The sequence below is a fragment of the Lissotriton vulgaris genome, unplaced genomic scaffold (assembly GCF_964263255.1).
Source record: "Lissotriton vulgaris unplaced genomic scaffold, aLisVul1.2 SCAFFOLD_3572, whole genome shotgun sequence".
NCBI classification, from domain to species: Eukaryota; Metazoa; Chordata; class Amphibia; order Caudata; family Salamandridae; genus Lissotriton; species Lissotriton vulgaris.
In genome coordinates, this window is record NW_028253604.1 from 163,145 (window position 1) to 175,283 (window position 12,139).

Sequence of the window (12,139 nt, forward strand, 5' to 3'; positions counted from 1 at the left end):
TCCGCGATACGACCCCTGCGCGGATCCGTATAGTCCGCCGCCTGAGGCAGGACATCTGGCCTCACTGGACAAGAGTCCACCAAGTCCTCCCGCACCGGAGAGTGGAGCTGGAGTCGAGTCGGCCCCGGGACGACGCGGACCCGACCCTCTCTGAGGTAGACACCTGCGTGGGGGAACAAGACGGCCCCGGGGAATGACCCGAAGTCTTCAACTAGCCGCGGCCCAGAATTTGCCAGAGACTGCTCGGCAACCCATGTGGCGGCGCCAGAGACGATTAAGCCACTGACTCGCCCTCCAAGGCCGCCACCTGCGGGAAGGAACGAGAAGGGCCCGGAGAGGGACGAGGGGCCTTCATCTGGCTTCGACCCGGACTCTACCCGGAGCAGGACGAGAAGGTCAGCCGCCGACCCCTGTGGCTCCGCACGGGCCAGCTGCTGCCGGCGCCGTAGCTGCGTCACTTCGGCCTCAGACAGGACCACCTTGTGAAAGGACCGAGAGGGGCTGGAGGATGCGACCTGAGCCCCGGCGACCTCCCGTAAGGCCACAGGGACTCCCGCACGTGGCGTCAAGGAGGTGCCCCAGAGAGCCACACCCCAACATCACCACATCCTCCAAGCCTGGATCCGAGCCAGTCGGCGCCAGGGCCAGAGCCCCCCGTGGAGGGCCCAGCGCAAGGCGGGGGATCCGCCAACGAGGCCTGCAGAGCCGCTGCGCATGTCTCCATTTGGACTCTCGATGCCCCAACAGCGAGAAACGGTCATCACCCGCGGAGAGACCCCGCCCCCGGCCGGCCGGGAACCAGCCCCCAGGGGACAAACTGCGACACTTAGCCATCGGGGAGCGACGCTCACGCGACATTGAGGAAGGGCGAGACTGCGACCACGGCCGTATCTGAAGCCGTCTGCCGAAGTAGACCGAGGGGAGGACGCCTACCTGAAGAGACGCGCCGAGAGAAGTTTCATTCGGTGCTCCTGCCGTGACTTCGGCTTTAACTGTCGACACTCTGGACAATCAGTGGCACAGTGATCCTCGCCCAAACACCGCATACAAATGAGGTGAGGGTCGTTCCCCTACATAAGACGCCCACAAAAAGAGAAAGTTTTGAAGCCCGAAGGCATTCGCACACTGTCCCTCCTAAGAGAAATGGGGGAAAAAAAGGGAGCCCCAAACAGGCCTGAAGGACCGAATCAGCGTTGCACGCGGAAAAGGAAAAAACTGACTAAGGCATGCCGGGGCGGGTCTTTTGTGATCTCGCCAACTTCTCATACGACGCCTGGGCGAGTTGCGTGATGTCGCCCCGCCCCCGGAGCGCAGGGTTGCTGGGCAAGAAGTTTCCGGATCCAATCTCACGCCTGGGGATAATTGTACGTGAAGGAATCTGCGGCTAGTAGTCTCTACCAGATCAAAGGTTCAGACGGTTCCACAACCAGTTTGGAGCCCCTTGAAAGGAATCTTCAAGAGAGCAGACTTTTGCGCTACCTCCGCTTTCCAAGGTTTAAGCCATAACTGTCTCCTAGCCGACACAGAGGCCTCAGCCGCCACAGCACTAAGGGAATCAAAGGACAAGTCAGCCAGGAAAAGCAATTGCTGCTTCAACATTGTCAAAGATTGAGAGGGATCCTCATCCTATAACAGCTGCTCTGAAATACCGAGTCAGTCCTTCAGAAGAGACTGCACCAGATAGATAGTGTAAGCCGCAGAACAAACCGCAAGGTTAGAAGCTGAAAAGGACATTTTTAAAGCCCCTTCAACTCTTGTCCCCAGGATCAGAGGGAACCGCATCCTCGGAAACCACCAGGATTTGAGATGTAAGCCACGTCAGCAGGGAATCCACCTACACCACAAACGGCAAATCCCCTGAGAACCCCTACAAAGGATACCTCTTAGCCAGAAACCAGGGAAAAGTAGGTTTGTCAACATCCTTCCATTCCCCTTCAGCACATTCCTCACAGATTTATGAATAGGAAGGCACTCAGGCTCCCTTCATTGTTAATTGGCAAAAAAGTCCTCGGACTCATCAACTTCCGAGGGATCAGGGAACCCCACAGTGTCCTGCACATGTTGCAGAATACTGTTTAGGTCATACCCTTGGACAAAACTACCCTTTACCTCCTCATCAGGATCAGAGACAGCCGGGTATCCAACTTCTGCCTCTTAGGCCCCTTGAACTTCCTAGCTGGAAAGGCAGCAGCTCCAATCATATTCTGCACAAAAGACAAGGAAGGCGCTGTAGAAGGCCCAGCACCACCTCCTCCTGGAGCCCACTCATCTCCGACCGCCTCCCATCCATGATAAACAATTATATATTTATCGACCCGGTAATGGACAATCCGAGGAAGCCCACAGTGAAACCAGCCAATTACAACAGGCCTGGAGGCCAACCGAGAATACAGCCAATCATAGTCTCCCAACTACATAAAACCAATGATAGAAACCGGCCTAGGACCTAAGGACCCGAGGCAGAGCACCAGATGAAACCCACAAGCAGGCCAACCAGCAACACCGGAAAACTCCCACTAAGTAAACCGAGACATTCAAATCCCAGACAAGAGTGTTAAGCAACCCGCTCTTGTTAAAATACGCCACAAGAACCAAAGATCTATCCTAATTCTTCCCCCAAGCTAGCGGCAAACCCAGAATGCAGTTTAGTGTAAGTCCCGACAGAGCACAACTGCCTCCCGTGGACGAGCCCCTGGAGACCGGTCGCATTTACGGAGGCCTACACATACAAAACCAGTGTAGGCTCCTCCAAGGAACCAGAATCAAGCCAACCGCCGCTGAGGCTCTATGTTTCCAAAAGAGCCAATGCAAACTCGCTTCTGCCGGGGCCTGTGCCCCCAAAAGCCTATGCAGAGCGTTCCCCCTCACCACCCAGAGGAGGGGCAGCCTTACCACGCCCCAGCGTGCCAAGAAAGCGCTGCAACATCAGCACTAGGCAACTAGTACCAAAACCACCAAACCCCCCTGGTGGTCCTCACTACAGCAGGCACTGTCCCCTGAAGAGGGGAACCCCCATAGGAAGCCTAGGCAAGCAACCACGAGGGCAAGAGACAATGCGATAAAGACAGCACAGTCCCGCTATAGCAGGGACCTGAAGTATAACACCCACATAATGGTCGCTTTAGCTGATGGCAGCACACTGTGCTGATGTGGATCACGGGTTACGAGTCTGAGGATATGGGAGTGACCTGGAGGGTAGGGAAGGGCCAAGGGACAAGGGAGTTATGCTTGGAAGTTCTGGGGGAGAAGCTATTGCTCATGTGGTAAGGACTGTGAGGGGGAGGTCTTACGAGGAGGTAATGGGTGTTGTACCAGAGACATCGTATTCAGTGCAGCAGTTATTTGGAGATGGAACTCAGAGTGCAGAAAAATACCAAACATCTAAAGTCTCTTTTAAAGGTCTAATGTCTTGAATTCTATTGCCTTTTAGCGAGACACAGGTTATTTACATATATTTGCAACTGTGCTGCAGAGTGCTTTCCTTAATAGAAGATGCTTCTAAAGGCCAGAGTAAACACTGAACTTGAGAACAGTTTTAAAACCTAACTTGCCTATGCAGAATAAAAACACATCTTTTACTGCAAGAAGTATAGACATGCAGGCTCGTTTTCTTCTGAAAGCTATGCTCAACAGAAAACTGCTTGTAACACACAATTTTGCTCTTGGAGACGGAAGGCACAGTGTTATTAAAACAATATTCTCTAGGGGGCTAGACAAGATAAATATTTATTTTATTGAAAGACATCTCCACACTACGTGTACTAAATAGATACTCCTTTCTTAAGAAACCTTTATTTTGTTTAACGTTTTAGATTCATTTTGTAGCAGTGAGGGTTAAGGAACCCTAGCTCTTCTAGTGTAGCATGAAGTTGCACAACGTGCTTTTTTCCTCTATAAATGTACTCAACCCAGGCGCATAATTCGGTCTAAGATTGCTTCATAATTTGAGCGGACTTGAGCAGAGGTTCAATGTTCCCTTTTTTTCAAAAATCAATTGCCCATGTACAGATGGACCAGACTGCAAGATAAGCAACTTTTAAACAGGATAAGAAAATAAGCAGTAAGATGGCGTTTGAGAAGAAAAAAAGGTTAGCAAAAACAGAAGTGAACAGATAAGATGAGGGGTAAGTGTCATGATATAGAGGCCTCCATCATAGAGAAACAACATTGAGTTACAAGATGATTCAGCAAATTGTATTTTGCTAGTTGGACACAAACATTCATAACACTCACCGCAGCAAAACTACAACAAGCATTTGCAATGCAATAGGTCTCGCATTAGGAAAGTTATAGCTATTGGTATTGTAAATGACATTTTTTTTATATTTGTGTGTTGGTTTTGAAAATAGCTAAATTAATAGCTTTGTCATTTACAATGCCAATAGTTTTAACTTTCGCAAATGTGACACCTATAGCATTTGTAATGCAATATAAACATTACAAACAGTTAAAATACATTTTCTTTTTTTTCAAGTATGACATCTTTTTTCAAACTTGTTCCTCTATTCATTGACGTTCATAGCAATCTGAGTGACACAGAGTAACAAGTTGGCATGCCTTATTCATCACCATGCTATTTACTTGTAATGTTTCATATTATCATACAACATTTCTTTAAAGCCAGACCTATTGGCATTGTTAATGTTTGTTAAGCAATCTTATCGATGCTTTCTTGCGGACTACTTGCTCCATATTGCCAGTGCTCCCCTTAAGTATTTGTTGCATTCTAAAAATTCTAACATAACATGATTTCACTGTGACGCTGTGGTTGCAACACAAAACCTAAAAACTTTTGAAATGTACTGGTTAAAGTTCCCTACACAAACCATAATATGTGCCTTTGTGATCAAAACCATACCTCACACCGGACAACTTCCACATGTAAAACTAGTAAACAACTGCACTTCAGACAATAGAATAATGATACATATCCATACAAACTATATTATACCCATGTCAATGGTAAGATGATATACATCACCAGTTATGTCAGATTTAATGGATTCTGCTACATCATGTATGTTATGAGCAGTTTATTTTAAAGTGATTAATAGTTTGTGTAGCAGATCATTTGCAGTGAATTTAAGGGACTATTAGGCTTTCTTTAGTGTAATTCTTGGAGTATTCATGATAAACTGATGCTGCTTTTTGAAGAATGGAAAACTATTCAGTGCTTTTTTTAAGAAGGCACTAGTTGGTACCCTTGTAGACATTAATGAACCATTGTCGTGTAGTTAACTCTCAGCCACTTTTTTTTAGCTAACAGGTCTTAAGCATGCTGGGACTTGCAGTTTTCAACGTCCTAACGCGACTAGCTCAACTAGTCTAGGTTTTCCTAGTGCTTGAGGTCCTTTTCATTCCATTATTGACGAATGACTAAAAGTACTAGAAAGCAAAGAAAAAGATATCTACTCATCCTTTGAAAACAATAAACCACTTTATATATTTTTCATATTTTAAATACACAAAAGTACAGCCAAAAAAAACTGTGGGTGGGTTCTACACCCCTCTAATGCATCATTCATCGGTAACCTGAAAGACGTATTAACAGAAAAGCATTATGTCGAAGATGAGAAGGCAATCTTCTTAAATCGAGGGTGTCTGAACATGATACATGTCATTAATAACACTGACATCTGTAAATACTTGAGTAAATATGCAACTTGTATACATATATCTCTAACCACTAGCGTTTGTAGTAGACCTTTGTACTTACTACTACTCCTATGTGAATGTAACGTTTTACTGTTTTTTATCTTCCTTGTGCGAACTTGCAACTTGTTTATATGCAACTTTTGCTGTATGTACCTTTTATGTAACTCATGTAATCCAAATTCCTTATGTAATGCAACTGGATCTTATGTAAAGCGTTCTGACACCTTCGGGTAATGTTGGCGGTATATACATTCGCAAATAAATAAATAGCTAGATAGGACGGTGGGTCTCACACATGGACTGACTCTTAGAAGCACGTGCAGGCTTGATGGGAGCACATCAGCCAAGTCTCCCAGGTCCATGTGTTACTTGCATTTAATTTCCGGATATTGTGATTGGATAAACAGAAGTGGTAAATAAACTATTCGGGCTGGGTGGCCTACTCACATGCGGGCGTGAAGGGTGGAGACTCTTACAATCCTCACCAAGGCGCCTCGTTAATCTACCACAGCTGCAGTTCGAGGAGCTGCTCAAAGAGCTAGGCTTGTAGCGTGGAGAATAGTTTAGAATTACACAGCTAGCTAACGAGCAGCCACTAGTAAGGTTTACTAGTTAGCTCCTAATCTCGGAAAACCAGGATTGTACTTCATTGATTATATCGCCAAATAAGTTTTACCTTTCTTTCAACTAGTGTTATAAATAGGAACATGTTGGGCCAAAATTCCGGCAGTTTATAGGGGAAATACGCTTCTTTCTTTTAATCACAATTTATTGAACCGGAAGTTCGGCAGCGTGAAGCCGGTCGTGGGGCGGGGCTTCCGCCTTTTGCGTGAAGCCCGCATCCACGGAGTGCCAGAGAGCAGCATTGGTGAGGCGGGCGGGGCTCCCATGCCTGAGGTATAGCCCCGCAGTGGCTGCCGAAATCAGGAGTGGCGGCGGTGCGGTGAGTGGGGCTTAGTTGTAAGGGGGGGCGGGGTGTGTGTCTGTGTGTGTGCAGGGGGGGTAGGGGGCTGCGGCGGGTGAATGCATGCACGTGTGTGTGCTGGGGGGGCGGCAGCGTGTGTATGTGTGCGCGCGCCTGTTTGTGTGCACGCAGGGGGTGGGGCTGGCTGTGTGTGTGTGTGTGTGTGTGTGTGCGCGCGCCGTGTTTGCATGCAAGCCAAGCGAAAGCAGGGGCTGTGTGTGCGTCTGCGCAAGCGCGTCTCAGAGGCACGCTCCCGCGGTCAAAACTGAGACTGGAAAAGCGCGCGTCTGACTCGTGTCTTCATTCCCAGAAACGGCTGACAATAGGTTCCGAGCAGACAGCAATCAATGCTTCGCATTGAATGCAGGACGAGCTCGACCTAAAAAATGGAGCAAAAGAAAATAGAGCAAGAAACAAACAACGCAGAAAATAGAGAGTGTACCACAAAAATTGACTTATTTGTTGAGGTCGTGCTCAACACAAATCAAAAATAAGTGTAGGACTTGGCAAGATAAGCCTCAAATCCTCAACAACACTTCTTCCAAACCCTGCACCGCTAGTCACCACAGACGTGCCTTTCCTTACCACGGTGAACTGCCTGGCTCGTCAATGGAACAAGGGTCAATTATTTTTGTGCAAGAAGCATTGATTTCATGTGAGGTCTTAGGGTGCCAGGAAGCCTTTGTAGGAGGCAGCAGGAGTGAAGGGCTGTACTTGAAGGACTTTCTGCACCTATCACATATGGAAATGAACAGTGCAAAATGTACTGCTTTGTAAAACTCCTGTGGGCAGATCAAAGTGCAACAACCACTCCACTTAAATGCGGGATGTATGTTTAGGTGGTGGTAGTAACATGCCAAGAAGTTCTGGCATACATGTAAGTATCTAAAGCGAGCACTAAAAAGTACAATGGGCTACATATTTGGAGGTTATAGTAAAAAATGCAAAGTTGGCCGACAATCAAAGTAGAATGAACTTCGTAATTCAACTGTAAACACACCGAACTGACAGCTACCTTTTATTCGCACTCATGTTGGTCACAGATAGCACACTAAGTTTCCTCGAAGGGACTGGAACTTTTTTTGTCATTCCTTTAGCCTGTTGAAATAAAGTTTGCAGTTATTTGAGGGTTTGCTCATATCACACTTCATACATCACTTATGGCAACATCAGGAATCACTTCACACAACAATTTGTGGTTCTTGCAGTCTCTACATTTACTAGAATGAATTGTTAGTACTATTGTCGCAGTTTTTATTCAACTGTAAAATCAGCAGCACTCTGCATAATAGAACACATTATCTAAAGCAACAGCAACAATAACCATGCGCCCAATAACAAAGATTAACTAAATACGTTCTAGTCTAAAGCTTCAATTCAGAGAAACAAATTATACAAATTAGAAACTTAGTATTGTACTCTTTGAGAAAAGCACTCACTGACAAACATGAATCTTTTACATTTTAAGCATGGGACATTACCTTTGTCGGCATTTTCAGATTACTTTTCTCACTTATATTTTCAATATCTTCTTCAATCGAACTAGATTTTTTCAGCCTTTTCACTGTATGGAGATTTCATATAAATATATATTTAAAAAAAGCAGAAAAAGATTTTAATAAGGAAAAAGCAGGATTGAAGTTTAAGTATCTTTTCCACCTGAAAACAAGAGAAAACAACTGCAATAACGATACCCCTTTGATATTGTGCTAAAATGAGGAACAACCAATTTTTGATAACGCCTATAGACTTCCCTCACTTTTTAATATTTCAAGCTTTGCCCTACATCCACTACAAAACGATGACATGCTTACAGAGAATAAATACAGTACAAATAGATATGTGGTCGCGGTGGCAAACACTTTTGTTTACACAGTAAATAGTAGCATTGACCAATTTTTCCGTTGTGGCACAAGTCCAATTTATTTACTTTAAACAGACGCATCTAATGCAATTAAATCCAAAACATTAGCAGATGATGGCAACAGTTGCTCATGAGTATCACAGTACAATATATTACAGTGCTCTAGGTGTGGATAGAGAAGGAAGAAGGAAATGGGAGTCAAGTGGTAACGTGTGGGTGAAGGACAAGGAAAAGGGGTTTGTGACATATATACATCAGTTCTATGTGGTATGAACATTTCCAGCCTGAAACAGGTCAAATGTCCCTGGAAATACACATAGCTCTAATGGACAACCACTTTTTATAACATTGTCGCCAGAGTTTGTGTTGTATGTGGTCTGTGTATTGTCGACGTTTAGACCCCTAAGGGTGCAGAATTAAATAGTATCCTCACGGTGGAGCCTTCATTAGTACTGGACTGAGAAGAGCACTTGTGAATAATTTGAAATGGCAATCTGTAGATGTGTTTTGTACGATTGTTTCTTTTGAACTTACGCTGATGTGATCTATCCCGTGATGATTGAGCAGAAGCGCTCTGAGAGGTTCTGGGTTTTTAAACCCTGCAACAGCTGTGCGACGCTGAATATAGGTCGTCCCAGTATGCCCTTTTTAATATAGGATTGACCTACACCATGTAACCCCGTCATGCCTTAGAGCCGTATGGTGTGTAATATGGGTTGGATCAACGTTTTGGCTAACAGAATGAGAGTGCGCAAGAGACCAGTTATTTTTTCACTACTGATTTTGCATACAGATAGCCCTCTTAAATTGCGACAGGCATTTAGTTGGGTTTATATACGCTTGGTATGTCATTACTCAGACAACTTTTTGATAGGTGGCTCATTTTGTATGTAGATTTGGGAGAGTTTGCACATTTGTTTCAATGATTTTCCAGATCCCAGGAGTCTTATCTTGGCTACATTTGTTTCTTTTTTTGTAGATACTTTTGGATTGGTTCCTAACTCACTGCAAGTTGTTGAGATACCACTGCAGGTTTCTTCCCATTTAAGGATGAATAAGTATATGGGAATGGCATTACTTCATTTAGTGAGATAAGCTGACCCAGACAACAGATAGGTGTCTGTTTTCCCTCTATCCCTAGGAGCAATTTCAAGCCCACACCTTTTAACCACACGGCGGCGACGCCCCCTCGTTGTAACTAAGTAGGTACTGTTCACCAGACACACCAGTAGCATCCAAATGATTTTACAATTTTTTTTCCCTCACACTATTTTTCAGATTATTCACAGGTGCTCTTCTCAGTCCAGTCTTGATGAAGACTCCACTGTGAGGATACTATTTAATCCTGCACCTTAGGGGTCGAAACGTCGACAATACACAGACAACATACAACACTAACTCTGGCAACAATGTTTTAAAAAAAGTGGTTGTCCATTAGAGCTATGTGTATTTCCAGGAACATTTGACCTGTTTCAGGCCGGAAAAGTTCATACCATGTATAACTGATGTATATGTGTCACAAACACCTTTTACCTGTCCTTCACCCACGCGTTACCACTCGACTCCCATTCCATTCTTCCTTCTCTAGTCACACCAAGAGCACTGTAATATATTGCACTGTGATATTCATGGGAAACTGTGTTGCCATCATCTGCTAATGCTTTGGATTTAATTGCATTAGATGCTTCTGTTTAAATCAAATAAATTGGACTTGTGCCACAACGGAAAAATTGGCCAATGCTGCTATTTACTGTCTAAACAAAAGTGAATGCTACCGCGAATACATATCTATTGGTACTGTATTGCTGACCCAAGTTGTTTAGTATTTGTGGGTTACCCCCTTAATACTCAATACAGAGAATAAATAACCACAAAAAGTTTCAGAACATCTTATGTCAAACAAAAAAGCAAAAACGAATTTACAGGCTGCGTGATTTGCCGTGCAGTAAGATTCTTTTAAAATCTACTAAAGCTTTCCTAAAATGTATTTTGACCAAAATAAACAACTAGTTTTACAAAGCCTTAGAACAAAAACCAAGGCAACAAATTGAAAAGGAATTTAAACATGGGAGTCCAACATTCCCCGAAATAAACACCTCAGTCATCGGTGAATTGAATTCCAGTAAACAGACCTTTTTTAGCAGACTTGAATGGTGTTTGAGCAGCCTTAGCTGCTAATATATTTATTTCTTCAATGTCCAACTTTGCCTAAATTAAAGAAAAACGAAGTTATATTACAATATATAGAAAATGTTATTGTTCTACAACTAAACCAGATAGATGTAGTTTTGTAATGCTGAAAGTTTACAAATCTTGAGTGAATCCACTCACTAACCACAATGCCAACAGCTTATTGGCAGAGAACATGTCCAGTTTCTTATACTGAATACATAGACTAAATATTGGATTTTCACTTCTGTAAAAAGGGAAAAGTACATCACAGACACTTAGCTTTGTCACTCACTGACATTATGCTAGATGAAATTACAGTGCTGTGGTTGAGGTAGATGTACTTTCTGATTACAGAAGAAACAAGCATTTGCAATGCAATAGGTCTCGCATTAGGAAAGTTTGAGCTATTGGTCTTGTAAATGACAATTTTTTTATTAATGTGTTGGTTTTGAAAATAGCTAAATTAATAGCTTTGTCATTTACAATGCCAATAGTTATAACTTTCGCAAATGTGACACCTATAAACTGGGGTTGCGCTGAGTGATGCTGTGGTGGTGCTGAGGTGGTGCTGCTGTGGTAGTGCTGTGGTGGTGCTGAGATGCTGTGGTGGTGCTCAGTGGTGCTGTGGTGGTGCTCAGTGGTGCTGTGGTGGTGCTCAGTGGTGCTGCTGAGTGGTGCTGAGTGGTGCTGTGGTGGTGCTGAGTGGTGCTGTGGTGGTGCTGAGTGATGCTGTGGTGGTGCTGAGTGGTGCTGTGGAGGTGCTGAGTGGTGCTGCTGTGGTGGTGCTAAGTGATAATGTGGTGGTGCTAAGTGATAATGTGGTGGTGCTGAGTGATAATGTGGTGGTGCTGAGTGATAATGTGGTGGTGCTGAGTGATAATGTGGTGGTGCTGAGTGGTGCGGAGTGGTGCTGCATTGGTTCTGTTGTGGTGCTGAGTGGTGTTGTGGTGGTGCTGAGTGGTGCTGAGTGATAATGTGGTGGTGCTGAGTGATGCTGGGGTAGCGCTGAGTGATGCTGGGGTAGCGCTGAGTGATGCTGATGTAGCGCTGAGTGATGATGTGATGATGTTGAGTGGTGATGCTGAGTGGTGCTGTAGTTGTGCTGAGTGGTGCTGTAGTGGTGCTGTGTTGGTGCTGAGTGGGGAGTGTGTTAGTGCTGAGTGGTGCTGTGGTGGTTCTGAGTGGTGCTGAGTGATAATGTGGTGGTGCTGAGTGATGCTGGGGTAGCGCTGAGTGATGTTGGGGTGGCGCTGAGTGATGCTGTGGTGGTGCTGAGAGGAAGAGGATGAGGTGGGTGTCGTCGACGTAGGAAATTATATTGATGTTGTGCGCTCTGGCGATGTCTGCTAGCGGGGTCATGTAGATGTTGAATAGGGTAGGACTGAGGGATGAACCTTGAGAGACACCGCTCATTGAGCGTTTGGGTTGTGAGGTGAAGCGGGCTGGGGGGGGGGGGGGGGGGGGGGGGGGGGGGCAAAGGATCT

The 12,139-nt window shown here is 45.0% G+C and overlaps 1 protein-coding gene across 1 annotated transcript in view; it reads right to left on the bottom strand.

The window, feature by feature from the left end:
• The window catches only part of CDCA8 (cell division cycle associated 8), a 168,066-nt gene that overhangs the window by 112,970 nt on the left and 42,957 nt on the right, over positions 1–12,139 (bottom strand). Inside the window, exons 4-6 of the mRNA XM_086951436.1 lie at positions 10,616–10,691; positions 8,101–8,183; positions 7,635–7,717 (exon numbers count right to left, since the gene is read on the bottom strand). Coding sequence (XP_086807562.1) covers positions 7,635–7,717; positions 8,101–8,183; positions 10,616–10,691 — 242 coding nt within the window. The remainder of the gene's footprint in view (positions 1–7,634; positions 7,718–8,100; positions 8,184–10,615; positions 10,692–12,139) is intronic.